This window comes from Cyprinodon variegatus, unplaced genomic scaffold (assembly GCF_000732505.1).
Source record: "Cyprinodon variegatus isolate N-32 unplaced genomic scaffold, C_variegatus-1.0 Scaffold21, whole genome shotgun sequence".
NCBI classification, from domain to species: domain Eukaryota; kingdom Metazoa; phylum Chordata; class Actinopteri; order Cyprinodontiformes; family Cyprinodontidae; genus Cyprinodon; species Cyprinodon variegatus.
In genome coordinates this window covers 2278864-2306237 of record NW_015150474.1, presented here as the reverse complement: position 1 = coordinate 2306237, position 27374 = coordinate 2278864, and the positions used below count along the sequence as shown (strand labels likewise).

Here is a 27374-nt window from a genome sequence, read left to right as displayed (position 1 = left end):
TAACAAATACTAAAAATTCGTCCTCATCATTTCTAATTTATCTTTAAGTTATTGTCCTGCTGCCAGTTGCTGATGGTCCAACTCGTTTTTCCATCATACTTTCAACTGTTTCCCACTTTAAATCTTTCACTTCAAGATACTTTTCTGCAGCTTTCACTATTATTTCTATTTTTTTTTTCATTTTCCTTTGTTGTCTGAGCACTGCAAATTATAACTTCTGCCATGAAAAATACAAAATCCTTCTTTTTAGCAATCAATGAATCCTCTGCAATTTTATGACACTCCTCCAAAGGTTTTGCACTTTTCATTTGCGTCACTGTTGATGTGGGTCTTTCTGAAATGGATGGGATTCTTTTTGCAGCTTCAGCATAAGTTATTCCGAGATCTAATTTCACTTTTCTGATCTCTTGAGATCTTTTGCTCACTTCACATCTGCCATAAGCAGCAGTCTGTTCTCCACCACAGTTACAGCATTAAATATTTACTTTTTTCCCCACACACTTTCAATATTTATTCTCTCCAGCACACTTTCCACATTGTTGTTTTCCCTTCCATACAGCTTCTTCTACATGTCAGAATTTTTGGCATTTGAAACATCTTCGAGGTGGAGGATTGTATATTTTTACATTGTATTTAATATAACCAATGGAAACCTTACTAGGTAATTGCTCTTCTTCACATTTGATTAACACTGATGAGCTATTACACCTTCTGAATTTCTTCTTGTTTTTAACCATTTCACCTCTCTTATTTTTGCACCACCTATATTAGCAAGAATCTCTTTAGTCTTAGAGCCACTCTTGCAAGGACTCCCCTGCTAATCTGTGCTGCATTTTTGTAAATAGTATAGCCTTAATGGCAGATTGCATTGATACAAATCAGTGTTAAACGAGCCCCAAGCCTATCCTGCAGTGTGTTATACAACATGTGGACATAATTTTAATTTGCCTGATATTTCTGTGTTCAAAATCAAATGTTTTTTTTTTTATAGATACTTCTATTTTCAGAGGAAGTGAATCAGGTATATTTATTAAGACATATCTATCTCAGTGTATAATGCGCCTAAAAAATAAAATCTTAGCTTTTAAACCAACTTAGCAGAACCTTTGAGCTTCTAACTTATCATTATTTGTATATAAAAATGTTAAAAATAATGTTCAATTTTGAAACTTTCATCCATTTACAAAAAGTCCTGAACAATAATAAAAATACTAAATGGCTTTTAGTTATCTTTGGTCTTGTTGCCCTCTAAAAATTGCACTTTTCTTTTGGATGATAAGCAACATTTGGATTTTAATTTTTCACAACTACCTTCAACAAACTTAGTTTAGGTATAAAAAAAAAAAACAAAAAAAAAAAAAAAAAAAAAAAAACAACAACAATAAAATATGAAACAGTGCCTCTTTATTCTTTTCTGCACTCACTTGAAAATGCATATTTACAGGGCATGCCACATCAATACAAGAACCGACTATTGACACAATCGATAACATGGAGAATCTGCTCTGGGAGTTCAACAGCAGAGGAGTTAATGCCATGAACAACCAAACAAGATAAGAGAAATTAAGCTTCACCTTTATAACCAGGCTAAAGAAAATAGTTCCTCTGTTTATCTATTTCTGAGACCTTAAAAGTCCCAAGTGTCCAGCCCACATATACTGAACTTTTCATTTTCAGCATGGATGGCCATGCTATGCTGGAATCAGACTACAATCATCTACACGGCAAAAACCCACAAAACTGTTCGAATTCAGGATGGACTTTAAGGGCTGATGATTGTACATTTATGGCAGGTAAAAGGTATATAACATTGTCTGAGTGATGGAGAGGGGAAGCGACTCACTCCATCAGATGTTCAGTAATTAAAATCAACTAAAGTCTTCTAAGATAGTGTCCTTATCTGATGTATTAATCCAAATGTGCCATCTTTATCAGACTTGAGTTGGAAGTGGGAAAACAGAGGTTAAATAAAAAGTAAAGCACAAAAAAAAAAAGGTACAACAGCTCATTGGGGCTAATGCAAGAACAACATATATTTGGACATTTTTCTTCCAAAGGTGATCTTTGTTGCATTTATTACATCAGTAATTTATTCCTCGTTTTGGATGAAGAGTCTGTTCCTTTCCAAACACGTTTTTCTGGACTCACTCATGCGCTCGCACTCTCTCACTCACCCAAACAATCATACTCTTTCTCAGAAAAAACAAAAACAAAAAACAAAACATAAACCCACATCCACATGCAAGTGTGGTTCCGGCGTGAAGAGCTTCCTGAATCAGATCAGGCCCCTCCTCTTCTTGTAGTCTTCCAGGTTAAGTGACCGACGGGGAGCTCCGTCCTTCACGGGCAGGGCGTTGGAGCTCACTGAGAGAGATTTCGCTTCTGTAGAAAAATGTGTGGAAGACATTTATACTCACATTGCCTTGCAAAAGAACTTTCCATATTTTAACATTCCAACATGCATTTAGTTATAAACGCCTAACTGGGCATAATTGCAAACACTTACATGGTACAAAATAGGTGTACATTTAAAACCCTGTATTCTGACACCCTTTAATTAAAATTTAGTACAACCATTTGGTTTCATGAGTTAGCCATTTAGGAAGTAGATTCCACAGGGAAAATAAATCAAAATAGAAATAGAGTTGAAGGCCAAAACATGGAGATTACGGAATGGATCAGATGGGTCAGGCAGGGAGCTGTGGACAGGTTTAAAGCAAGGTTAAGTTTAAAATCTGAAAAATAGAATTATTTGAATAGAGAGAAAACAGTTAAAAAAATGCAAAAGGAAGTCCAAAGATGTTTCACTTGGGGTTTGCAACAAACCATAAGGAGGCAGACAGTTAACGTGGAAAAATTTGGTCTATTCAGATGAAACCAAAATTAATACCAGAAAACCAGGATGCAAAATATTATCATAACAATGAAATATGGTGGCTGGATTAAGCTGACGGGATTATTTTCTTTAGTCAACTTGATGAGAGGTAAATGGAGTAGAGATTCAGGGACATTCTGCAAATAAACAACCAGCCAAAGCCTACAGTCAGAACTACAAAGAAACGGTGTAGATTAAAAAGCACAATAAAGTATAAAGAAAGTTTAATCCAAGTCTAAACTGAAATAAAATGAGGGATCTGTGGCAAAAGTCTTTTGCAAATGTTCTTATTCTGTCTGGAAATTTTAAGTCTCTAGACAGGAAAAACTGGTAGAGACCCCTGTCACGATAACACATATTGCTTGACAATACATTGTCCCAGAAATCATCATGAGAAACAGTATTGTCTGTGGTTTTAAATTCAAGTGCTCCCACACTGCAGCTGTCATGTTCAGCTTTAAAAGGGTTTCCCTGTTTTTCCAAATCTCATCCAGCGTTTCTCTGCCTTGCTTTTCTTCAATCACTAGGTTCTTATGCTACAACTACTTTGGCAAGGAAATGATAGGAGAGGGCTGAGTGGAGAGCAATGCAACCAAGTGAAACATTTTGTCATCCTTAGCCATCTTTAGTAGAAAGAGAGGAAGACACAAGGAAAGCAAGCCTGCAGATGGAAATTATTGAGCTTGTATAAAAGGATCCTCTGATTCATTTTTATCAGAGGATTAGTTGATTTATTGTAACAGGCCTAGTCAAGAGCTCTGAATGTGTTTGCAAGGCACTCATAGTTCAGCACGAGACATGAGTAAAACAAATCATCTCACCTGCGTTAGGAACCTGTAGGTCAATCTTAACATCAAAATCATGAACTTTAAACAGGTCTTCTGAGAGGTCAGTGGTTGGCTTGGGGACATCTTTGTCTTTAGGGTTTACTTGGCCCTGTTACAAAACAAACAAATTAAAGTGAGATATTAGGTTAAAGCTGTTTGGTTTAGCTTTCTAAGTTCTGATGATTACCACTAATGGTAATGCTTTATAATACTGCATGATTGAAACTAAAGAATTATCAAAAATAGTCAAATGCTTTCTTTTGAAAACATAAATGTCTATCACTTCAATTCATTTTTAATTAAACTAAATCCTGCAGCTTAAACATATTTTAAGCCAAGATCTGGTATCAACAATCTTTTGTTTAACATATTATTAGATTTTATCAGGAAAATATCTAATAATTAAATTTAATAATTTCTAAATGTGTCGAATAAAAAAAACAACTAATATATAACTTCACATGTATTAAGATTTCCTGCTTACCACTTTGTTCTTGTCTGCACTAGCAGGATCTGCACCCCCTGACCCTGAGCCATACTTCTGGTTCAGGTGAGCGAGAATAGCTGCATGGACCGACGGATCTCTGGCCTGAAAAACAAAGATCCAAAAAATAAGCAGAAGCTAATCACTGTATTAAATACATAAAGCCAACTTCATTACTGTTACCAGCAGATAGCCCAACAAATCAACCAGGTAATATTTGTTATTTTCCCCTTAAAACACATGTTATCAATTTCTTAAATTCTTTCTTCCCGTTTTACAAACTTACACTTATAATTGCTACTATTTAAATCAAATTGCACTACCAGGTCAAAAATCAAAGACATACATTTGACACCATGGTTGGTTTGCACTGTCTTCGTGTGAAGGGGTCCATTTGTTGATTTTTGGAATTCTGGCCTTCAGCCTAGAAAGAAAAGAAAAAAAAGGTAAAACTTTTTAAATTATAATAACAAAAAAAATATCAACATGACAAACTGCTATGAATATTTTAAAACACCAAATGCTTTTGACATCCAGTTCCAAACCCAGGTACAGAACTCTGACTGGTCACACAAAGTCCAGATCAGTCCAGGAGGATCTGATTCAGATTTTTTTCTCGGTAATTTTAGCAAAGAGGAACTCTACCTGTAAAATCTGACAGGTAGCTGGGACAGAAAAGACTCATAATACAAAGAAGAAACTGCTTAGATGAGTCACATTAATTTTAAACCTCTCAGTACGATATGAAATCTAAAGGAAAGGAAAATCTTTAAATATTTAACAAAAAAGCAAAACATACCAGGCACAAATGGACAAAGATATTTGAAAAAACAACAATCTTTTTTTAAAATTAAATAGAAAAACTTAGAATAGAAAATATAATCTCAATAAAGTAAACACTGAGCAGTTATGTGAAATGTCACATTCTGATTAAATGAGAAAAACTCACAATAAAATGAAGAGCACATTTCTTTTTTCTTTTTAACAGACTTTACTTTCTTTTGCATCAAAGATGCAACAAGGAATCATCCAGCGAGCAATCAGACGATTTTCAGCTGGGTCGGTTGTTTGGCTCCAAAAACATCCAATCTCTAATGGAGGCGTCCTGATGCAACTTTTTCCATAACTGATACAATACTGATATTGCAGCTTTGGTTGGTCAATACCAATATTGACGTGATGCAAATATATATAGATATAAATGTATGTGCATGTATGTATGTATGTGTCTGTGTGTGTGTATATATACACACACACAGACACATACATAAAATCTTAATCTGAATTTTAACAATTTGCTTTGTCTTTCAAACCTTGAATGCTTCATTAGGTACTGGAAACTTTCTTCTTGATTTCAAATGAAAAGACGTCCCTGAATGAAAAGATGGTAAATGCAACAGACTGGAAACTTACCACAAGTGCTTTCTCAGATTCAACAATGTTCCAGCTTCTGTTCCTCTGATTAATGTAGCTGGATGACACAAATAATACATTATAGTTTAGATTTATTTGCTGTAAGTAAAAAACAAAACAAAAAAAACACCACTAATGAGGTAAATCCCTGCACTTAAGCTGGATCAATACAGTTTAAATATCTTTGTACCTGATGGCTGAAATATTCTTGGTCCTCTGTCTGTCCAGTGCCTCAGCCCTCTCCTCCAGCTCATTCAGCTGATCCTGGATAGTTTTTACTCTCTCTCCATCACCACTTTCTTCTGCCATAGCCTTTATTAATAAATAATACAAATAAAAAAAGATTTTTAGGAAGATGGTCTTTAGAATTTGATGTCAAAAATCGAACATCTGCGTTTATTTTACCTTGTCTTTAAGTAGTTGTGTTTTCTTCATTGCATAATTAGGCGGTGCTTTTCGGAATCTGTCCTTCTCCTTAACGATCTGTGGGGGATTGGGAGAAAGGTTACGGGGGTGGTGGTGGTGGTGGGGGGGATTCAGTTTACTGCAGAAGATGGCAGAAATCCACTGGAACTGATTAAGAGACTCACATCCTCAATGTCCTTATCATTAAACTTATAATTCAGCGCTTCTTTGATGGACTGTTCCTTCTTGGTGATTTCATCCAGAGTTGGTACCTGCATCCCAGCGACAATCATCTGCATCAACAAACGATCAGAGCAGAGGGTTTAAACGTTACGTGTCCAGCATTCCTGTTAAGCTTGTTCAATCTAAAGATGAACTTACCGCCTCCTTCCATTTCATAAATTCATTTTCTGTGAACTCTTGATTTGATACAAACTCAAGTCTGAACACTCGTGTGTCACCCCCATGCCTAGAGAAGATTCACAAGAATAAAGCCTTTATTTAGAGAGGGACGGAATAAGAAAATGTTATCAAAGGGCTCTAAAAACAAGGCCCTGTATAAGCATTTTTCCTTTTTTTTTTAAACAAACTTCACTGTTTTTGTTCTGATTTTTGTGGTTTTGTTATTCTTTTACATACATGACAGCAGTGCTTATGTAAATAAAACACATTAAAACACAATTAGGAAAGATAAATGGTTTTTAAATTATTTTTTTATGGATCCAGAAGTCCATGATACATAAAATCATGTGTAAATGTGGTTCAATTAATTGTCTTGGAACAGAAGAGTCCAGGAGGCAGGCTGAGCTTAACTTTGCAGTTAAGAGGCTCACGGTAGCTCTGAGGGAGCAGCACAGAGCCACAGCTCAGGTCAAGAGTTCAATTATGAGATTCCAAAAATCTGCCCTATATGGACCAAACTTGAATCAAACATTGGAAGAAAGCCACAAGAAGACACATTTATAGTGTTTTTTAAAAGTCACTGAAGTCTCGAACCTTTGCTAACCTCCAGGGTGGATCTAACAGCTCACAGGCTTGGTTTGCGGTTCCCTCTAACTGTGTAAAGCTCCTCCTACTTTTTATTTATTTATTTTTTTTAGAATAAAACCTTTTACACGCTCTGCTTGTCAAAAGCGCATACATTGCTGCAAATATTTACCAATTTCTTTCCAGAGCCACATGGGTTCAAACTGTGATAATTTAGCGACTGAGCTTCAGCTCTTTTAAAAGCAGAACTGAAAACATCTCATGTCTCTAGATGTGCAGAGCCTCTCAAGACTTTATTAGTTATATTTGCAGCAAAACAACAGAGGGATAAAGGGTTACTGCGGAAGTGTTTCTGTTTTAACTGCCTGCCATCGATGACGGCATTTACATATGTTGCTGTTGGTGTAATATTACCTCCACTAATAAGTAGATTTCTTTTTATAAGCGAAGAATTTAATATTAGTTTATACATAAAGCTGGGCACACGTATGCCAAGCGCCATAACAGTCTAACATTTTGGAAGTACGGACACAGGTGAGGGATAGAAAAGTACTAACGCACAGAATAGCAAACCTTTTCCCTTTTCTGGCAGTTCAGTGTGATTGAGAAAAGACAAAAACCGGCGACATTTAACAAGGACAACGAGAAAGCCATCTCTAGGTGGAGGGAGCTAATGAAGAAGAAAGATTTTAAAAGGGATGCTGAAGTTTCCATGTTTCTCCTTATCAAGTAAGTGAATTGTACTGCCTTAACTAACATAAAGCTAACACTTTACATTCGGTTTAATTAAACAATGTTGCTTGTTACCATAGAAAGCATAACAGTGGGACAGAACTGTAGGTCTACATTGGTTTGTAGCTTTAAAAGCAGTTTTTTATCACAGTAAATACAAAATCATACAAGTAATGCAAAACAGTTTGCGATATTTAAAGGAGAAGTTCGGTTTTTAACACTTTTAGCCCATTTTCTGTAGTGTCCAGGATGAAATCGAATGATCGACACCAAAATTTTGACAATTGCTCCTGTCTCTGCTTTTTGGCTCATTTAGAATCACCCCCTGGCTGCTTTAGAATGGCTTCCATAGAGCATATCCGATAATGTCCTTAAAACAACCTTAAACGTTCTTTTTTTTAAATATGCTACTCACCGGGTCGTCAGCGCTGTTCAATGACGTTCCAAAAAAAGTTTCGTAAAGAAAAAACGTTCCTGTAGTGTTTTATTTAGCATTTTGTAAATCCCATTGAGTTCTGTTGGAATAGTCAATATTCCCGTCGAGAATCAAGAATCCACCTTTCGTATTCCATTTTCAGAGTTTTTTAAAGTGTTTAACAGAGACGTTAGCACCTCGACGTCGGAGTACACAGAGTGAAGCGAAAAGACTACAACTGTGTAAACAGGCCCCATTTCTGTTTCCGGTGGCAGGGGAATATTGACTATTCCAACAGAACTCAATGGGATTTACAAAATGCTAAATAAAACACTACAGGAACGTTTTTTCTTCACGAAACTTTTTTTGGAACGTCATTGAACAGCGCTGACGACCCGGTGAGTAGCATATTTAAAAAAAAGAACGTTTAAGGTTGTTTTAAGGACATTATCGGACATGCTCTATGGAAGCCATTCTAAAGCAGCCAGGGGGTGATTCTAAATGAGCCAAAAAGCAGAGACAGGACCAATTGTCAAAATTTTGGTGTCGATCATTCGATTTTATCCTGGACACTACAGAAAATGGGCTAAAAGTGTTAAAAACCGAACTTCTCCTTTAAGAAATTACAGACCTCCTCACTCAAGTTTAAACTATCAAGTATTGGATGACGTGGTTACATAGTGGTTACAAGGCTTTTTAAAACAGCGTTACTTCTACTGCTGTCATACGTGTCCGAGGAAGAGGCCATGTAGGACAGGGGTCACTTCAAGGGTACTTAGCCATAGGAAGGGCTACCAATACTGACCCATTAACTGCAAGGGTCAGCGTTCACCTAAACTTCGTACATTATAACAGTTTTAGTTTCTTTTCATTTCTAATTTTATTTTAGACATTGTCCTTTTGTAATGCTCTATAAATGATTAAAAAAGAGGAGCCACAGAATAAAATGAAATTTCAAACTTACTGGAAAGTTGTTCTAGTCTCACAAGACTCTGAGTGGACCCCATGTGGTCTTTGTGGTGACCACGAGAAACACATTGACCTCAAATAGGATACAGTGATTTTTTGTTAAATACCCAATTTGACCCCTAGATGGCAGTAAATCCTAAAACATAAAATAGCCTTTTCCATGTAAAATCCTTTTAAAAACCACAAAGCTTTCTTTCCACTTGAAAAAAATCTACTCCTTTATGTTGGTTTTCACAGGAGTTTCCCAAATGTGGCCGTTTGCAGCCTTTAAGATGGTTTTGTGTGGCCTTATTCCACATTTCAAATTGGTTTAAATATGATTTACGATTTTTAAACTTAATAGGAAATATAAGGCACATAATTTTTGTTTGCTTTTGTTTGGGAAACAGACTCTGGAGGCCCTGTTTATTCAATTAGGCAAAATAAAGCAAGAGTGAAACATACGTATCCTGTTCTTGTTAATGAAAATAAACTGAAGAAGATCTACACCATGATAGTGAACCTGAAAACATTGTATGCTGCTTTTTTATCCAAAATGTTATCGTAAAATCAGGCAAAACCTGTGAGGCAATCACAGGTTTAGGATTATAAGATAACATCCAATGAGGTTTGTGGCTGTGACGTGACAAAATTCCAGTGTTCATTTAACCACTTTCAGAAAAGTGATCCATTTCTGAGAATAATCTTTAGCATTCGATGGAAACGTACCTTAACTGTAATCCCTTGTTTGTCCGCGTTGATCCAAGTTGATAAACCTTTGCTGTTTCTACTACATCCACGATTTCAGCAACCTTTAGAGGGAACAGAACAGAAATAAAAACTTTACTTGTGGACTTGGCAGGGACACAAAGCAGGACATCGGTATCCAGTAGAAGATGAAGTGACGGAGCTAACCCTATAAACTGGTTTACTGCTGCTGTTCCCAATCCCTATTCTGACAAAGCAGCCTGTCACTGTCTTGGCGAAGAAGGGCATGTGGCACCAGCGCTCCAGTTTGTGTCTGGAAAGACGGACCCTGTTGAGCTCTTCAGGGAGCGAAACAGGCTGTGATTTTGGAGGAGTCTCCTCTTTTCTGGGAGAAGAAAACAGATTGTGAATGTGTGAAGTCATAAAAAGTTTGGGATTTAAGGAAAAAACCAAAACGTACTCATCGTCGTCAAAAGACGATGAACGTGAGCTTCGGTCGCTTTTAACAGATGATTTATCGTCATCTTCCTCTTCTTCTTCCTCATCATCTGAATAGACTTCACTTGTTTTGAGGGGCTCTCTTTTAGCCAGCAGTTCAGCTGCAGAGAGGAGTAAAGTCAGCTTTTACAGCTAAAAAGTAGAAATCCCAGGGTCACTGTGTGCTCAGAGCAAACTGACCTGTTTTATTTTTTTTCTTTTCACGTTCAGCTTTTAGTTCTTCCATGGCTTGGGACTTTTTGTCCAGTTTTTCATCACGTTTGGATCGCCGTTCCTTATTGTGTGACATAGACACCTGAACACAAATAAGAAAAAAAAAAACCATACAGAACTATGTTGCAAAACATTTACTACAAAACCTATGCTATTTAATTTTAGAATCACCCTAAAAAGTGGATAAAAAAAAAAAAAAAAACAATCTAAAAGGGTTCTTGTGATTATCTTTAGTGAAGCTGGACCCACCACCTGAGTGTCTTGAACCTGAGATTGTTTCCTCTTTTCTTGCTCTTCCTCCTGCTTCTTCTTCTTCTCCTCTTTCTCTTTTTTCTTTGCATCTTTCAGCTTCTTTTTAATTTCAAACCTTTAAAACAAACAGATTTAGTCAAAAAAAATGTTAAGTACCAAAACAAATGTTTATAAGACTTTGATTGCAAAGAATATTCATGTGATTGTTCCCATAAAATGTAAACCTCAAAGCTAATTGTTAGCATATCTTTAAAGAGAAACAGTGGCACCACCTAAAATCAAATTGCTCTGGATTATTTGGAACATTGAAAGAGACTGAATGTTAGCACTTACCGTCTTCTTAGCACCTCTCTCTTCTCAATTCTGTTGAACAGCTCTTGCTCCCTCTCCTTCTCAGTCATCTGTTCCAGACGCGCTCTGTCCTCAGCATCACCCATCAAGTCGTCATCATAACCGTCTTTAAACACCTCATCCTCTGAGGAGTCAGAGTCTGAGCTAGACGACGAGCTGTTACTTTCTGAATCTGACACCTCTCCTAAAAAAAAAGAAAAGAATCTAAAGGAACCCATACATTTATTTTTTATGTGGTAATTTTTCACCTTTTTGGTTCAGCCGAGGCACAAACAAAAATTTTTTTTACATACAATAAATGTTAGACAAAGTGCGTTCATTTGATGTTTGCTTTATTTTCATGGAAAATCCTCAGACTGTCATTAATACCAGAAAAATGCCTTCTAAGGTTGTTTTTTTTAAGATCCAATTTGTGCAATTTACTTGAAATTTATCAAGCATTAATAAAATACTTCACTATATTTTTTCTATACCATTAACAGAAAACCAACTTAAAATATAAAGATTTTATAAAGATTAAATGGTATTTCCTGGTATGTTTTCTTCCATCTGAATAAAAAAAACATCATCCATTTTCTCGATTATCGAACACACCACACCAAAGCACTACCAGATCACATTAAGACTACAGTGTGGAATATGGTTTAGTATGAAGTTGTATTAAGCTTCTATAGAAAGCAAAACAAACTACTCTCCTACATAGGCTTTTTAATCGGGAGCAAACTTCTAAAACAGAGTATTTACGTAGATAGCAGGGAGCTAACTAGCTTACTGTACAGGTGCTGGTCATAAAATTAGAATATCATGAAAAAGTAGATTGATTTCAGTAATTCCATTTAAAAAGTGAAACTTGTATATTATATTCATACATTACATACAAACTCATATATTTCAGATGTTTATTTTGTTTAATTTTGATGATTACAAATGACAACAAATGAAAATCTCAAATTCATCATATCAGAAAATTAGAATATTGTGAAAAGGTTCAAAATTGATGGCCCCTGGTGCCACACTCTAATCAGCTAATTAACTCAAACCACCTGCAAAAGCCTTTAAATGGTCTTTCAGTCTAGTTCTATAGGCTACACAATCATGGGGAAGACTGCTGACTTGACAGTTGTCCAAAAGACGACCATCGACACCTTGCACAAGGAGGGCAAGACACAAAAGGTCATCGCTAAAGAGGCTGGCTGTTCACAGAGCTCAGTGTCCAAGCACATTAATAGAGAGGCGAAGGGAAGGAAAAGATGTGGTCGAAAAAAGTGTACAAGCAAGAGAGATAACCGCACCCTGGAGAGGATTGTGAAACAAAACCCATTCAAAAATGTGGGGGAGATTCACAAAGAGTGGACTGCAGCTGGAGTGAGTGCTTCAAGAACCACCACACACAGACGTATGAAAGACATGGGTTTCTGCTGTCGCATTCCTTGTGTCAAGCCACTCTTGAACCACAGACAGCGTCAGAAGCGTCTTGCCTGGGCTAAAGAGAAACAGGACTGGACTGCTGGTGAGTGGTCCAAAGTCATGTTCTCTGATGAAAGTAAATTTTGCATTTCCTTTGGAAATCAAGGTCCCAGAGTCTGGAGGAAAAGAAGAGAGGCACTTCATCCACGTTGCTTGAAGTCCAGTGTAAAGTTTCCACAGTCAGTGATGGTTTGGGGTGCCATGTCATCTGCTGGTGTTGGTCCATTGTGTTTTCTGAGGTCCAGGGTCAACGCAGCCACATACCAGGAAGTTTTAGAGCACTTCATGCTTCCTGCAGCTGACCAACTTTTTGGAGATGCAGATTTCATTTTCCAACAGGACTTGGCACCTGCACACAGTGCCAAAGCTACCAGTACCTGGTTGAAGGACCATGGTATCCCTGTTCTTAATTGGCCAGCAAACTCTCCTGACCTTAACCCCATAGAAAATCTATGGGGTATTGTGAAGAAGAAGATGCAATACACCAGACCCAACAATTCAGAAGAGCTAAAAGCCACTATTAGAGCAACCTGGGCTATCATAACACCTGAGCAGTGCCACAGACTGATCGACTCCATGCCACGCCGCATTGCTGCAGTAATACAGGCCAAAGGAGGCCCAACTAAATACTGAGTGCTGTACATGCTCATACTTTTCATGTTCATACTTTTCAGTTGGCCAACATTTCTATAAATCCTTTGTTTTTATTGGTCTTCAGTAATATTCTAATTTTCTGATATGATGAATTTGAGATTTTCATTTGTTGTCATTTGTAATCATCAAAATTAAACAAAATAAACATCTGAAATATATGAGTTTGTATGTAATGTATGAATATAATATACAAGTTTCACTTTTTAAATGGAATTACTGAAATCAATCTACTTTTTCATGATATTCTAATTTTATGACCAGCACCTGTATATTTCTTTTATTCTCCTTTTAAAAAATATTCAAATTTGTCACAGAAAAAAAAAACAGATCAGGAGGTGTCAGAAGACTAGGGAGCTCATTGTTTAGGTGAAGAGCTGCTACCTTTCTTAAGTGTATAAACAAGAACTGGTGTTTGAAGTTGGTACTCCAACAATGCTAATTGTGCTAATATGAGATGCTAAAGAAATGTAAATGACAACCATCTTAATGATCAGTCATATCAAACAAGGCTGCTTAGGTCCTGTATAATTACAGTAAATAAATTAAGCTATTAATTGAATGCTAAACAGAATGTATTTTTGTCAAACAGATCGTGTGGGGGGAAAAAAGGACTATCTTGTCTTATCACACTCAACAGCCATATGAGAAACAGCTAATCTCTGTTGTTTTCTTTGTAGTTAGTTAATGATACAGAGATTTCATTTGTTCTATTTTAAAGAAGCATGGAGAAAGTGTTTTATTATCGACATAGTTCCTGATGAGAAATCACAACCAGATAAAACAGGTTTGGCAACGTGATAAAATCTCTATTCGTTGCACCTCTAGTGTGAATCGAGTTTTGTTTTTGTGCGAGACAAAAAACAAAGACGAATTAACATTATCCTGAAGAGATATGTCCTTGTGCCACCAGGGATAAAGGAGATGGAAGAGTGAGTCATGTAATCCCAGCCAGTTGCCATACCAGGTTCATATATAATCTAGACTTCACTCTACAGAAACCTACCTACACTGAAACCTCAGTAGTTGACCAAATAAAAGGTCAAAATTCAATAGATGATTTTTTTTTTTACTTTAAGTCCCTCCTTTGTAAGGAAATCTGGGATCTTACCCTCCTCTGGAGCAGAGCTGTCCGCTGAGCTGTCGCCATCAGAGCTGCCAGATGCCGTCGCCTTGTTAACTTTCTTTTTCGAAGCGCTCTTCTTTTCAGAACCCTTCCCCGGCTTAACCTTCTTCTTGCCCTTGGTGCCACCAACGGTCCACTGAAATAAAAACAAAGAAACATTTTCTCTCTTATTTACCATTTCCCACCTCAAAAAGACAGAATCCCGATCCACTCAGTTGAGCTCAATCTTACCTCATCGTCGCTGTCGGATGTCTCAGAGTCTGTGGAGGCTGCTGGTTTGTTCACAGTCTCATCCTGCTCGCCCGAATCAACCCTCTTACCCTTGGCAAGGGACAACAACTCCTGAAGCGAAAAAAACGAAGCTATGGATCTTAGAATCAAATGAGCATTATAAGCTTGCCTTTAATAGCTCTTCTTTTATAGAATAAAACAAGCACAAAAAGCTTAATCTGTAAATTATCAATGCTGTTAGCCTTCCCACTGCTAACGAGACATAGCTCACCAGCTGTAATCAGGGAAGATACTTGAGTATGACGGACGCGTGACTGAGGTATTGTGTGGAGCTATTCTACATCTCAAACAGCTGGACTAAAATCTGATCACTCAGAAACTTTCTCTGGAATATCAAAAGTGGACTTCGAACCAAAGGTACCGTTAAGGATTTTGCAGCTTTGAAATCAGTGCTTTCTAACAAGTATACAATGATGCCACCACATCGAACGACGGGGCAGAAATGTATCTATAACAACAAAAATATCTATCAATTATTCTTTGTTAGTTGGAGGTAAATAAATGTGAAATGGTTTCTTCTACAGGTTAACCCCATATATATGGGGACGTCACTACATCAAAGTGAATGAATGCACTGTGAGCATTTTAAAAAGCATTTATCAATCAAGTCTAATGTCGTTGTACAAAAAATATAACTGAAAACTCGTCAGAAGGCTCAAAGCTTTCTAAACAGGTAGTGTGGCCAACACCAATAGAAAAATTCTGCCTTTTACTGACAGTAGCTGTCAATTATTTATAGATGGTTTGGTCTTATAGAAAACACCTCGATCTGTTGAGGCATTTCATAATGTAGATAAGTTGGTGCATTAGAATCCAATACATTATCAATTCAGATACTTGAGATAAACTGAAAGGCAGAGAAAAATCGAGATAATTGGAAAATGCTAATTTCAACAAAAGTGGCTAGAAAATTATAAAACTTCATGGCTGTCATGGGTACTTGTTGATGGTATTAAAATTATTTCTAAGAGCATTATATTAGAGTTACTCATTCCTGTATAAACCCTGTAAAAAAACAGCAACCGACAACTAACAGCAATAGTCAGTAGTAGAGCTGTTTGTACTTCTGTCAATCTGGATCTACTTAGATCTTTCTAATAAATAGACACAGATTATCACAGATCTTGAGAAGATTTTCGTTTAAAAATAAAACGTTCTCGATTTACTTGAAACTTTTCATTGAACTTCCAGGCCAATTTTTTAAAGCCTATTTTTTTTGTCCCCAAAAGCACCCCAATTCAAACAAACAAACAAAAAATAAAAGCCGTGGTTTCATCCCCATTTTAACAACTTCACCTATGAAAAGGAAGATACACTTTTAGTTATTCAAAAGCAGGATAATATTGGGTGACTGGTCCAACCATTTGACTGAACAAAACAACAATCAGATGTCAGTGAACTGGGTCAGCAGTTGCACTTTTTTGTACATCCAAATTTCAAAAGTGTTAAAAACGACAGGAAAACGATTTCAGGTTTCTTTGTTACAGCTTATTCTTTGAAAGACATTTTTTTACCATTATGTGCAGCTTTTGAAACAGTGACTAGTATTTCTTTTCCATCTTTGGACATTTTTTAGTCATTTGTAAAAAGAACACATATGCACTGATATAAGAAGTTTCCAGTTTGCATGCACAGCTATTAGTGTTGTCATTTTAGACTGCCAGCTCTTGTTTATCAACAACACAGAAATAGATCTTCAGATCCCAGCCCATGACGTCATTAAGCAGATACTGTTTAAGCTAAACCAAACTAGGTTCTTTAGCAGCTTTAATTTGAATGCTTTTCCCCCTCTATTATTCCTTAAACACACTAACAACCGATCCATCAGCCCACAGACACATAGCTAAAGACTGGAAATCATTAGAAGGTGTATGGCGCGGTAAATATCACTGCATGATTACCATTAGCATTTTTGCAACCAATGATTCTCTTAGTGGCATAAGAACAAAAAACTGCTTCATTTTATTAAATACGGTATATACAAAGAATGGTGAAGGTTAACATAAGGTTACGCAGAGTGTAAAAGTAATACAGGCCCAATTTATGCCTCTTATACCGAGGCCAAACACATCGTAAACCGTTAGCATCCGCTAGCTTTATACCAAATTGTTGACTACTTTCAGAGGCCAGCGGAAGAAGCAAAGAGGGGAGAAATGAGCAACCTACCTGATCTAAATTGTCATCGCTACCGCTATCTTCAGAGTCGGAGTCAATTACTCGTTTCCGTTTCTTAACATTCACCATGGTTGACTACGCGGCTAACCTACTAGCTGCGCCTGTGTCGTCTAACCGCTTGAAGTAGCCTCCGATGCTATTTGGCTTCTTGGTTCAAAGGCAAAACTGAGCATGCGCGCGCACGGTTTTACATTAATAAGCTACGATTATAATGTAGAAATGTTGAAATGAAAGCATGATTCTATTTTATTAATTGCTTTTTTTACATTCTAGTAGCTTGCTTTTGATAGACATAAATGGACACAAAGACACAGAAAAGGGATCGGAACTGTAGTTCAACGAGTGAGTGCTTCAGTCAGGACCAGAATCGCAGATGCATTAGAGCTATGTTCAAGAACCACAAGGCTGCTGTTAAAAAAGCCATGTGACTTTGTGTATAACATTTCTACTGTATATTTGTTGTCATCGAGACATTTTTGAACGTAGCTCTGCTGTTTCTACTCAGATGGTGTTTCCTGTGCACAGACAACCTTGGATTTATTCCGAACTGTTTTGGTAGCATAATTTCATTTACCGGCTCATCTGTTCACCCCTAACAAAACTATTGATGTACCCGGCACCCTGGTTTTAACGGCAGACAGAGTAAGTGGGATTAAATACATTACAAAATTGGTATTATTATCAAAGGTATACGTTTGAGTACTTCAGCAAACCGCAGTCGTGGTTATATGATTGTTTTAAGACGAGGCCTTTATTCAGCTTGAATTTATTGGTGCCATTGTGCAGATTACTTCTTATTTTTGTTTTGGGTGATCAGATGAAATTAGCTGTAAAGATAAATGTACGTATATTACAAAAACGAATTTGTGGTAAGTCTGGGATGAGGCGGGGATGTTACTCTACTATAACAATTCAGAAGCGAGTAAAGGTTAGTGTTTAATGGACGATCAAGAACTTCAGGTAGTTGTCCTGAAAGGATCATTACCAGGGAAACCTTCAAAGGAAGGTTCAAGTAAGAGTTTATGTTGCCTCCAGTGCAGAGCTTGCTCTGGAATGGCAGCAAGGATGGAGACTTTTTGAAAAGTGATAATGAAGCCTTTTCTCCTTATGTTTAAAAAACAAAACATTAAAGGCTAATTAATAAATTGGTAGGAAGTAGGAGTTGGATAAAATGTCCTTCATGTTGTTTAAAATACTTGGATAAATGACAGCTTGGGAAACTGTATACTGTGTTGACTTATAATCAGACTGAAAAAAGTACAATAAATTGGATTTTGTTGATTGTAAGTGCACTGCCCTAATCACGAGGCCACAGCTCCTCTCGCAGTGGGCTGCCATTGTGTGGCACCCAGGGAGCAATCGGGGGTTAAGGGTCTTGCTCAGGAACCCAGGGTGGAGGCTTGAACCAGGTACTCAGAACCTTCTAAGAGCACAAGCTCACTGCTCTAAACACTAGGCAAATACTCCCCCTTTTACTGTATGTACTCCACTTAAAGATTAACCATTTACTAAATTAGTTGACGATTATTTCAATAATCACGATTAATCTGATTGTTTCCGCCCTAAATATTGCTACAAAAAAGAAAGATATTTATTTAATCCTGTGTTCTAAATGTTAGTTATCAGTGCTTCCTGATAATTTCCCTCGGGAATTATTAAAGAATTTCTTATTCCTGTGATCTATCCTGACAGAGACTCCAGATCACAAATGTCACTGCAGAAAATCTCACGTATCCCTGCCTCCAGCCTGCTGAGCACCGTCCATGACATCCGCTGGCTCCTACGCTCCGTCACGCCCCTTGCTGTGCCCAACAGAGCTCTGGTCCAGAGTGAGTACCGTCGGCCCGGCCAACCCAGAGAGGACAAGCCTCCATGGCAGAAGATAAAGTTTGACCTCTCTAAGGGTCTGGAGGGTGTAAAGAAGCACTTCAAGCTGCTGAGACAGGAGTTTGCTGACCGCTTGGTCGGTCCGGAGGGTAAACCCATCATCGAGCACATGCTGGAGCAGAACAGGGTGATATGGGAGTTCAGAGGCCCTGAGAGCCTTCAGAATTGGACAGTTTCCTCTGACAGGGAGATTGGAGGCCAAAGTGAAATTTATCTAAAGCTTGGAAGAAACAACGACACCTGCTTTCTGTACGGGACCCTTTGTTCTGCACCTCCTAGAGATGGAGAAACGCGCTACAGTGGATATTGCACCATGCGCTCCAAGCAACCTCTGGTTCGTGATCAGCTGGACGCTGCTTCCTACTCTGTTTCTAAAGTCCTTTAATCTCTTCTGGTTCACAAGGCAATGAAGCAAACTGAGGGCTCAAACGTTTCCTGTCTTCTAGGTTTCATTTGATCGGAAAACGCACCACGACTGGTCCAGTTTCAACACCCTCCATATGCGGATTCGGGGTGATGGCCGCCCATGGATGGTCAACATTGCGGCAGAAACCTACTTCTCTCATCAGAAAGACGACATCTACAGCTACTTCCTGTACACCAGAGGAGGGCCATACTGGCAAGATGTAAAGGTAAGGAGGACAGAACAGAATGGGTAGGAAAACTTCAAATAAATCTTTTTTCTCTTAGATTAAAAATACTTTTAAAATGAGCTGTGGAAATGGGAAGCATTTTCACATGGAGGGTTCTATGTTAAAAGAATCTGCGGTGCAGATAAAGTGAAACTGAACATCCTACAAAAGAAAAAACTTAAGGGCCCACGCATTAATATTTAGCACTCTGAACTTCAGTGCTTTTTTAGGATTAATATAAAAATAAAAAGCACCAGTCTTTGAGCTTGATGCATTCTGGATTCCATCTGCAGACTATTTTGACATAATTTATCAAAGGCTATTCGTCATAGTACTTCATTAATGACTTTTGCATTGGGTGGATTTAATGTATTTTTCACCAAACTGGTTTAAATGCCCGCTATTATCTACTACCTAAAATTGCAAAAAGTAGTTAAAGTAGTTTAAGTTTTGAAAAGATTCTTCACGCAGAGACATGGATTTTATGGAAAAAGACCAGTTCCTAAAGCCGATTTTTATTTGCAGATCCCGTTCTCAAAGTTCTTCCTTACTCATCGAGGGAGAATACAGGATGACCAGCATCCTCTTTGGCTCGATAAGGTACCTCAACTTAAATGTGGCCCAAACCACAGAATGAAATTCCCTGACACTCCTTCATTAGCTCAAGATCTTCCACCATCCAGAGGTCTTCAGATTATTATTAATCTCTTCATTCTGTTTACAGATTAATACCATTGGCTTTACTCTTGGAGACAAGGCAGACGGTCCCTTCCAGCTAGAAATCGATTTTATCGGCGTGTGCAAAGACTATGCACACACAGAGGACTTTGCATATGAGGTGTACAAGAGAAACCCGGAAGTTTGAGAACACAACTGATTTTTTTTTTTTAACCTCCTTTGATTTTATTTTTCTGTAATTTAAGTTGTTGAATAAATCTATATACAAGTTCTACGGGAAAGTGTCGCTTTGTCTCAATTAATAAATGGATTTTGGAGAAAAAACATTTCAGATCAAAAAGACTATTTTAAATTTATTTTTAAAGTCAAAGTAGGAAGGAAACCTGCTGATATGCTATCAGGAGGCAACTGAATGACATCACAGATGGGGAATAATTAGGAATTTTATTATAAAACAGAACAATAAAAGACCAATTAAGAAATACTTACAGAGACCATATCAAATGTTTTTTCATTAGTCTTTTGAACACCAAATGTCTTTCATTTAAAGTAAAAAAAATAAAAAAAACACCAAAACAAAGCAGAAACAAGAGTTAAAGTACCAATATAAACAAGCTGGACAAAAATGCAGCATAAGGTAAAATAAAAAAAAGGAAGATATCATTTCTACACTCATCAAAGCAAGCTGGAGAAAATATCATGGCTCTTCTACTTTCCTTTGACAAAATATTTAGACTTAAAGTTTTCCCAGTGAGCATCAGCGGAACCACGCCCTGCCTACATCATCACAAGTCCTCTCCTCGCGCCGAGCATGCTTTCCTTTTTCTGTTTCCGGGTTTCCAGCTGTCTGTTTCTCCGGTCGTCCCTGAACACGACAGAAGATGACTCAGAAGGGCTGTACGAGCTGATCATGTTTAGATGTTCGTCTGTAGCTTACCTGGAGAGGATTTTGGGCTTTTTGTAGCTCTCTTGCCGAGGATTGGAGACAGACGTGTTTGCTGCTGCGTTTTCCTTCACCTCTCCGAAAGGTTTCAGTTTACCTGCGGAGCGATTCAACCATCAAACCCCCATCCAGCATTAAATCCCCCATGGGAAGCTTCACATAGCTTAGAGCAGTCTTGTTACCTTTATGAGGTTTGTAGCCGAGGGGCCGCGACAGGCTGGCCTTCAGATCAAAGGCTGGTTTCTTTTGGGTTCCAGGAGTTGTTACTGCACTTGTGTTTCCGGTGAAAACAAAAGGTCCTGCGGGGAAAAAAATAAAACTCGTCTTTACACAAACACTTCTACAATTAAAGCTCCTAACATGGACCACCTTAAGAAAGTTCAATATTTTGACGCAATAAAACAGAATTGAATATTTCAAGCTTTATTACTTGTTTCTGATTACAACGTGCTTACAGATGATTAAAAAAAAATAATCCAACATTGGAAACTCAAGGTGTTACGCCCTAATAAGTTAAATCAAAGTTCCCTGGTCTGTTAGTTTGAATTATTTGCTCATGTGATTTATTTTTCGGTAAGTACAATATATAATAACCGACCTTATGTAAATCAACCAGACCTCACCTCTGTTGTCCCTAGACAAAACAAAATTCTCCTCTCTACAACCCAACTTAAGTTATTAAACACAAAATGACTAAACTACACAAATGTGTTAATCAATAGAAAAAAAAAAAAAAACAAAGAAAGGAAACTACATGCAAAAAAAATAATTAAAAATAACTGAACTGTTCATATTGGTGGCAAAAGAACATGGAGAAAAATGGAAAAGCCAGTTTTGTTTTCTGGCAAGAACTAATACCTGCCATGTATCTAAAGGTACTAGTAGCTGGTTCAGTTACCGTGGTGATACTGAGCCCAATGGGCCAACAAACTATCCTGATGTGAAGCTTATTTAAAGATTTATTAAGAGCAAGATGAGCAATAACAGAAGCATCACAGATGACCTGAAGATGGACTCCCCATCACACCCCAGCATCACTACGGGCTGATCACCTCCATGTAACACCATACTGAAGCTAAAGGCGGCCTAACCAATTAAGGGCTGGTTATTTGTAACCTTAGCCTTAGCCATTTAACTGTTCACACCAAGTGTGATGGTCTTGTCTGTATATACTTAATGTATATTTTTTATATATTTTTAAATATTTTTTATACTTTGTATTCTTCTTTTTTCCTACTGTACTGTTCACTGTGATGCAACGCTGCAATTTCCCCTCTGTGGGACAAATAAAGGATTATCTTATCTTACTCCCGCAGCCGTGTTGCAGTAAGCTTGCCGCAGATATTTTTGATTTATGCCCAATTTTTAAACGTGGTCTGCGCTATGTTATTCCTCGCCACAATGCAAGAGGGACAATCAGGAACTAGCTGTGGGTCTAGATACGGCAGAGGCGGTGAGGAAGTGGGGGCAAGTTTGTGCGACAACGAAGGGAAATGAGGGCGAAAAACATCAGGGATCCAGGTGGAAATAGGGTTCCAGTGTTCTCGCGCACCTCACTCTTCTAGCTGGTCCAACTTCACGGGTCGTTTTCGGCAATGGCAGTCATACAAACAAAACAAGCCAGTACAGTACCAAACAGGATTTAGATGCCTCCTGTCTGCGGTCACCTACAGTTTGGAGAGGTGCACCAGAGTGTTGTGGCAGGGGCTGAGGTACATTTGCATAAAATGTGACACACATGCAGACGGCCCTATTTCTGATTATAAATCAGCCTTCAGTCGGTTACAGAAAAAAAACTGTTCAAAAGACAAAACACTTAGATAAAAGAACCTTCTCTGGTTTCCATGTTCTGCAAGCTAGAATCATCACAATGACAACAGATAAAGGCTTAAAATATTGAATCTAAAACATAAAAGAGTTTTACTGTGAAATGAGTGTATAGTGGATCAATGAAGAGGTTGAATTACCTGGAGTCTTCTGGGCAGAGAATCCTGACGTCTTGACCACGGCGGGCTTTCCTGCATCTGCAGCTGTTTTTTTGGGGGTGCTGGAGGTGATGGACAGTGAAATCCGAGCTGGGGTCTTCACCAGGGATCTCTTAAACTCATTATCAAGTGTAGCCTCTGAGAATCTACAGGGATTTTAACAAGATTCATTGCGGAGGTCTGAGATATAAGGTAAATGTGAAGATTCCACTGTATTGATTCTGACTCACCGGACATTGATCCTGCGAGTAGAAAGGACAGTAGGTCTGAAAGGAACATTGTCTTTCCCAGCAGGTTTTTTTGAAGGAATTTTACTGGCTACAGGCAAAGTGTGCTGACGCTTTTCTTCAGCGGGCGTCTTCTTGACGGGGCCTGGACTGAACATAGAGGCTTGCTCTGACTTCTTCTATAAAACAGAGAGAGAAAAAAAAACAATAAGCGGAGCCTGGGGAGTCTATAGAAAGGCGCTCTGCAGAAGTAGCACATTTCCATCCTATTACAAAACAAAGTAGATGTTGTGCACTTTTCCACAACATCTTGGATGACGAGTCAGGCTGTTGCATTTGTCTCTAATCAGCAGCTTTTGAAGTTAACTTAAAGCAAAAATAAATGTGCACTTTAGCCAAAAGAGCAATAAGCAATAATGACGGCACAAATAAGGTTGCCATGTAAGAGACACTAGGACGTAGCCTAGCTAAACTAAAGATTCAAGTTGTTCTGCAAATACTTTTAAATGATGCTGAGGCTTCTTAGGCAATTCCTTGTTAGTAAAAGGGAGCGCTACCGCAGGTCATTCATCCCTGCTGCTATGAGACTCTACAATGTATGATGTGCAATTATTCTATACCCTGAACAATAATTATATCTATATAAATATCCATCTATATAAATACCCATGTAAACACCCTCTGCAATAACCCAGTATAATAATGCTTCTAAAAAATAATAATAAAAGCTGCCATATGTGGACACACTGCACCTTTTACTTCCTTTGGCACCTTCTTCTCCTTTGACTATTGGAACTGATGTAACGAGAAAATTTCTCCACTGTGAGAACAATAAAGTCCATCAATCAATATTGTTCAGAGTTGTTTGCTTCTCTTGCTAGCTTTCATGTTTGCAGGCTGCTGCAAATACCAAATGTTTTGTTTCAGTAACCCCGGGAACTTTTTTATTACTGGCTCAGAAATCGGGAGGTAAACGAGGTAAACACACTGCACCGGCAGTTTCAGTTTGATGATGATCAATTTCTTACTTATTGGTGAATATTCTCGGTCATCCAGGTCACATTCATTCCAAAAAAGTAAAAAATAAAGGTTAAAAAAACAAACCACTGGACTTGTTTTCTAAAGTTTGAAGAGGTTTCACTTCCCACCCCAAAAGCTTTCTCAATTGAAAATGTCTAAAGTAGCTTTGAGTTTCAGGGTTATAGGGTAGCCCAAACAAAAGCCTTGTTATGGTAATGGCGAATTGTTAGGGTCGTTGTTGGCCTGGCTGACCAGGCGAGATGTTGTGATTCCCTGCATGAGTATGAGGAGTCAGATGATAGCGGCAAGGAATCAACTATCGCTGCATTGTAGGTTTTTGAGAACTCATGTTCCAGCTCTTAGGATTTTATTAACTTTCTCGCTTATTGCACTTTTAACAAAGAAAATTAGGGAATACTCACAAGTCTGGATTTTCCTTCTCTGGTTATAAAATAAACTAGAAAAAAATAAATAAATTATAACAGACCAACATCAAATTACCTTCAGGTCCTTCGCTGGAGTTTTGTAGGTCTCTGTCTGCTTTTTCTTCCTCTGAACATAGCTGTCAATGGATTCCATCTTGTTGAATTGGGCCTCATGGAGCTTTTTGAAGTCTGATGAAAAACAAAATGATCAAATTTAAGTAATTGATCTTGAAGAAGTTGTAATTTAAAATGTTGTTTCATATCGTTTGTCATAAACCAGAGGGGATTGGGGTGAAGCGAAAAACAACTTACTGGGAGTGTTGGGTTTTAACAAAGTCTTGCTTTTCTGCTGTAACCCTTGGTAACGAGGGATCCTGCCACCTTTGGCCATTTTTGGAGCCTTCTCTGTATGTGGAATTTCTATTGATCAAGATATAAAAAAAATTAGATGCTAAAAATTGTATAAACACATTTAACTCTGAGAGAAACAGCCATAGTTTGAAATTAAATCTACTGTTACAACTAGACATGAGCTGGTTACCAGGATCAAGTTATAATAATCCAACATCAAAAATATAAATAAAATAGATAAATCAACAGAGTTTAAAAGAAAAAAAAGTGACAGTTTCAGTCAGCTTGGTTAAAAAGAGATATTTTTTTATGTTTTTTTGTAAAAAAAAGTCAAATTCAGTTGCAGCATGCAGCTGCATGGAGATAAATAGCCAACTTATCAGACTCATTGCATTTATGTCACTGATAAAGCTTAAATGCAAATAATTCTGCACATTAAGTTCTTAATGCAATCATTATTATTTTTAGTGAGGTCAGGGCATCAATTTAATGAATAAATGATTCCATAATAAAAATGTATATTAATCAATGTTAATTTCCTACTGCAATAGAAATACTTGCAACATTCCTCTTTAAAATACAACCTGAGGTGTATGTATGCAACTCAGGTCCCCAAAAAATTTTGTTTTTTAACACACCTAAAGCTGATACCTAATACATATAGGATAAAATACATTGTAAGATGTTTAATTTGTCCTTTACTCAGCCCCACTGACAGACAATGCCTCATTCCGGTCTTTAGGATTTCATCTCTTCAATTAGATTTTTTTTTGCACATTTTTCTCAAAAATTACTTATCAGACCTGATTCTGCATGCAGGGGGTTTTGCTCGCTGGAGTTAGGTTGCTGCTGGTCTTTATCAGCAGGTTGGGGCTCCACTGCAGTCACTTCAGAGTCCCTGTCAGGGGACACCTTTCTTTTTTTCTTATCCACTGCACTGGATGGCGGGTTGCATAATTCAGATGGGCCATCAACCTAGAAGAAAAAAAAAAAGAAATTTAATATAAGCCTGAGATAACATAATTGTCATTTTAATTTATTGGCTTTTCTAAACTACTAACCTCAGCAGCACCAGAGGATATCTTTCTCTTTGTACAGTTTCCTCTACCCCGCCGGGTATTCACAAACGCAACAGCATTGGCAGCTTCATCATGACCAACAGCATCCTGCAACGCCTGCTCACTCTCTGGAGCTGCAGTTGGAGGTTCTTGTACAGTATCGTTGTCTTGTTCCTTTTTTTAAAAAAATAATGCACAAAACACCCATAAACATGCATTTTCTCTTTCCATGCATTGTTGTATTTATTCCATTTTGTTGTCTGCCAGGTTACCTGCGCTTTGTTTTGTTGTTCGTAGTGTTGTTTGATGGCTTTCAGGAGTTTATCGGCCTGTTTCGAAAATAATTAACGTTAAAACGTACTTAGCTCGATATATTGATGGCGCGCATCTTTCGTTAGCATAATAAGTGTGAGTAACCATTCATAAAACATGTCAAATTACCTTCACATTTGCCTTTAGTCCCAGCTCCTTCGCAAGGCTTCGCAGCTCCGCATACTTCATGGAGTCCAAATCCATGATCATCTGGCAGTTTGGACTTTAATATAGCCTACTTCTTTTTGTTATTGTTGTTGTTTTTGTAGTTTGTCTTTTCTTCTTCGTCGTCTTTGAGGAGTTTAATGGCGGTTGGCAAACAGCTTGTTTCGTACTACCTCGGCGCCCGACGGTTAAAATTGCCTCCGATTCAAAGCACAAGTAAACGAGCTGTTCGATTGGCTGTTGTCGTTGACCGGATATGACGCACAGCCAATCAGAGTCAAGGTAGTTATATTTTAGTTTGCGGATTAAATTTGCCAAATATATCGACATATACAACTATTCGACAGTATTTTCATTAGATGTTTTAAATGAAGAATAAATAAATAAATAGATTGCCGTTATTTTAAGCTGAAATCATATTTTGTATCTTACACATTTTCTATTTTAAAGGTTCCTGTGCGGTAGTGTCTATTTTTTATTAACCTTACCGTATCGTTCTTTAAACATTTTTGTTGCTCTTAACAGCACATACAATACATGTGCTAACACAAAAAATTCGCGTATCCTTCTTGTTATACCATTACAGGCTTCTTCCACACATACAACAAACGGACAAAAAACAACATAACATAACCAAGTGTGCTTTCCCGAACTAGAACATTACATTGTGAAAAATGTAAATAAGGCGGTATAAAACCGGGAGGGTGTGACGTACTGATTGAAAGAATACACGATTGATTAACTTAATTATATTTTTTTTTTGTGGGAGTTCCGATCCACACTCCATTCCAGTAGATGGCGGTATTGCGCATCAATAAGTTGCTTACTGTCCGTCGTAAAATAAAATAAAAAAGAAGAAGAAGAAGAAGAAGA

General features: G+C 37.6%; 3 protein-coding genes across 7 annotated transcripts; 1 reads left to right on the top strand and 2 right to left on the bottom strand.

Annotated features, from left to right (window-relative positions):
- Window positions 1-1394: 1394 nt before the first annotated feature.
- On the bottom strand, window positions 1395-17127 carry rtf1 (RTF1 homolog, Paf1/RNA polymerase II complex component). Of its 4 annotated transcripts, none has more exons than XM_015390459.1 (18): window positions 16810-17127; window positions 14584-14694; window positions 14338-14488; window positions 11091-11289; window positions 10755-10872; window positions 10473-10587; window positions 10255-10393; window positions 10002-10179; window positions 9816-9898; window positions 6386-6473; window positions 6190-6297; window positions 6005-6082; window positions 5790-5911; window positions 5600-5657; window positions 4533-4610; window positions 4187-4291; window positions 3697-3811; window positions 1395-2382 (listed from the first exon to the last, which is right to left on the bottom strand). In XM_015390459.1, the coding sequence occupies exons 1-18, from the start codon at window positions 16885-16887 to the stop codon at window positions 2276-2278; spliced, it is 2031 nt and encodes a 676-aa protein (XP_015245945.1). In that variant the 5' UTR covers window positions 16888-17127; the 3' UTR covers window positions 1395-2275. The 4 variants fall into 4 exon arrangements, with proteins under 4 accessions (XP_015245945.1, XP_015245929.1, XP_015245937.1 ...); XM_015390443.1 differs by having other exon boundaries at window positions 11091-11292; window positions 16810-17126; XM_015390451.1 differs by having other exon boundaries at window positions 10758-10872; window positions 11091-11292; window positions 16810-17126.
- Window positions 17128-17255: 128 nt separating this feature from the next.
- ndufaf1 (NADH:ubiquinone oxidoreductase complex assembly factor 1) lies at window positions 17256-20574 on the top strand. Its single transcript, XM_015390498.1, has 5 exons — window positions 17256-17460; window positions 18511-19039; window positions 19152-19337; window positions 19863-19937; window positions 20062-20574. The coding sequence occupies exons 2-5, from the start codon at window positions 18527-18529 to the stop codon at window positions 20200-20202; spliced, it is 915 nt and encodes a 304-aa protein (XP_015245984.1). The 5' UTR covers window positions 17256-17460; window positions 18511-18526; the 3' UTR covers window positions 20203-20574.
- nusap1 (nucleolar and spindle associated protein 1) lies at window positions 20521-26719 on the bottom strand. 2 transcript variants are annotated; one of them, XM_015390487.1, is made up of 11 exons: window positions 26466-26719; window positions 26297-26353; window positions 26028-26198; window positions 25770-25941; window positions 24928-25035; window positions 24692-24804; window positions 23174-23346; window positions 22926-23089; window positions 21141-21257; window positions 20953-21055; window positions 20521-20880 (listed from the first exon to the last, which is right to left on the bottom strand). In XM_015390487.1, exons 1-11 carry the CDS (start codon window positions 26544-26546, stop codon window positions 20793-20795), a joined length of 1347 nt encoding a protein of 448 aa, XP_015245973.1. In that variant the 5' UTR covers window positions 26547-26719; the 3' UTR covers window positions 20521-20792. The 2 variants fall into 2 exon arrangements, with proteins under 2 accessions (XP_015245973.1, XP_015245964.1); XM_015390478.1 differs by having other exon boundaries at window positions 23174-23349; window positions 26466-26718.
- Window positions 26720-27374: the final 655 nt, after the last annotated feature.

Excerpts from the sequence above, each read along its gene's own strand:
- rtf1 (XM_015390443.1), bottom strand. The coding sequence starts at position 16,887 with ATGGTGAATGTTAAGAAACGGAAACGAGTAATTGACTCCGACTCTGAA. Across the intron at positions 10,588-10,754 it reads AGGTTCAAGACACTCAGGTG|GTGTCTATGTCACACAATAA; the intron begins GTGGGTCCAGCT and ends ATTTGTGTTCAG. Across the intron at positions 9,899-10,001 it reads GCAGTAAACCAGTTTATAGG|GTTGCTGAAATCGTGGATGT; the intron begins GTTAGCTCCGTC and ends TTCCCTCTAAAG.
- nusap1 (XM_015390478.1), bottom strand. The coding sequence starts at position 26,546 with ATGATCATGGATTTGGACTCCATGAAGTATGCGGAGCTGCGAAGCCTT. Across the intron at positions 25,036-25,769 it reads CCCCCTGCATGCAGAATCAG|AAATTCCACATACAGAGAAG; the intron begins GTCTGATAAGTA and ends CTTGATCAATAG. Across the intron at positions 20,881-20,952 it reads AAGCCCAAAATCCTCTCCAG|GGACGACCGGAGAAACAGAC; the intron begins GTAAGCTACAGA and ends TGTCGTGTTCAG.
- ndufaf1 (XM_015390498.1), top strand. The coding sequence starts at position 18,527 with ATGTCACTGCAGAAAATCTCACGTATCCCTGCCTCCAGCCTGCTGAGC. Across the intron at positions 19,040-19,151 it reads TGCGCTCCAAGCAACCTCTG|GTTTCATTTGATCGGAAAAC; the intron begins GTTCGTGATCAG and ends CCTGTCTTCTAG. Across the intron at positions 19,938-20,061 it reads ATCCTCTTTGGCTCGATAAG|ATTAATACCATTGGCTTTAC; the intron begins GTACCTCAACTT and ends TTCTGTTTACAG.